The sequence below is a fragment of the Kryptolebias marmoratus genome, linkage group LG14, assembly GCF_001649575.2.
Source record: "Kryptolebias marmoratus isolate JLee-2015 linkage group LG14, ASM164957v2, whole genome shotgun sequence".
Lineage (NCBI taxonomy): Eukaryota > Metazoa > Chordata > Actinopteri > Cyprinodontiformes > Rivulidae > Kryptolebias > Kryptolebias marmoratus.
The window spans coordinates 26,479,956-26,481,099 of NC_051443.1; the positions used below are offsets into that span (position 1 = coordinate 26,479,956).

Here is a 1,144-nt window from a genome sequence, read left to right on the forward strand (position 1 = left end):
CTGATGTAATGGTTGGTGGTGCAGTAATCTGATGACTCTTTGCAGAGCTGTTCTATCTGCTGCGGTGTGAATCACGCTGACCTACAGTCTGTTAGGATGCTCTCTGCAGTTGTCTGCTACAACCTCTGTCTGTTTCTCCTGCAGCAGTCTGGTCTACATGTCCTGAACCCTGCAGGTCATGTGACCTCCAGCCACGTCCAATGGGTGAGTCATCCCTTTTCTGTAAAACATTGGTTGGGCAGAATTCTTATGTCTAAAATAAGCTTTAAATGATTTGCACCAAAACTGAGAAAGTGTGTTTCAGATGAATAGTTCCGGTGCTGTAAACGTCATGCTGATCTACAGCCCGTTTATCAGAAGTAAACTGATGAGTCATCATTACACCAGGACGCTCATTAAGCCAATATTTTTGTATCTTTGATTCTTTTTCCTCTTAAACAAGTCATTACTTATTGTTTACTTTACAGCTTCAGGACCCAGTCGAACTAACCCAAATATTTTTAACAACGGAGATTTTCTCCTACGTTTCCACTTCCTGTCCACACAAACTGGGTTTGAAACAAACATTGTTAAAGAGGAGACTTAAAAACTGCTTCTGGTGACTTCATGTAGACAGGAAGTACAGAGTTGTAGCAGCCTACTTTATGCATAAAACCCCAAACAGGCCAGTCTTACTGGATATCTGCATCTGTCTGTCATCCTTATCCATGTATTTAATGTTGACGTTCCTGCCACCTAGTGGTGAAATGTGTCTTTTTCAGCATTGTAGGACAAGTTTGGAGGGGGGCCATATGGGAAGGATGTGGGAACTGTGGAAACATAGTTCTGTATATATATATATATATATATATATGTATATGTGTGTGTGTGTGTGTGTAAACAGGGCCTCAGACTGAACTGCTCTATTGCTACAGTGGTAACCAAACCAAACTACCAGCATCTGTTTATTCCCTTTAATCAGGCTGAATGTCTGATCGAACGCTCAAAGGCTCCTCAGATACTAATGAAGGTCAATTAAGGGGATCAGAAGATCTGTCTTTGTAAAATAAACAACAAATCATTTGTTTTTGTTTATTCCATCACACACTGCAGATACACATCACATAGTTGCTTTGATAACCCTCCCTGTCTGGTTCCAGTACCC

General features: G+C 41.1%; 1 protein-coding gene across 4 annotated transcripts in view; it reads left to right on the forward strand.

The window, feature by feature from the left end:
• fktn (fukutin) overlaps positions 1-1,144 on the forward strand; it is a 4,594-nt gene that overhangs the window by 462 nt on the left and 2,988 nt on the right. For 2 of the 4 annotated variants that reach the window (XM_037979413.1, XM_037979414.1), the window contains exon 2: positions 145-204. In XM_037979413.1, coding sequence (XP_037835341.1) covers positions 145-204 — 60 coding nt within the window. The remainder of the gene's footprint in view (positions 1-144; positions 205-1,144) is intronic. The other 2 variants (XM_037979415.1, XM_037979416.1) reach the window with 1 other exon arrangement.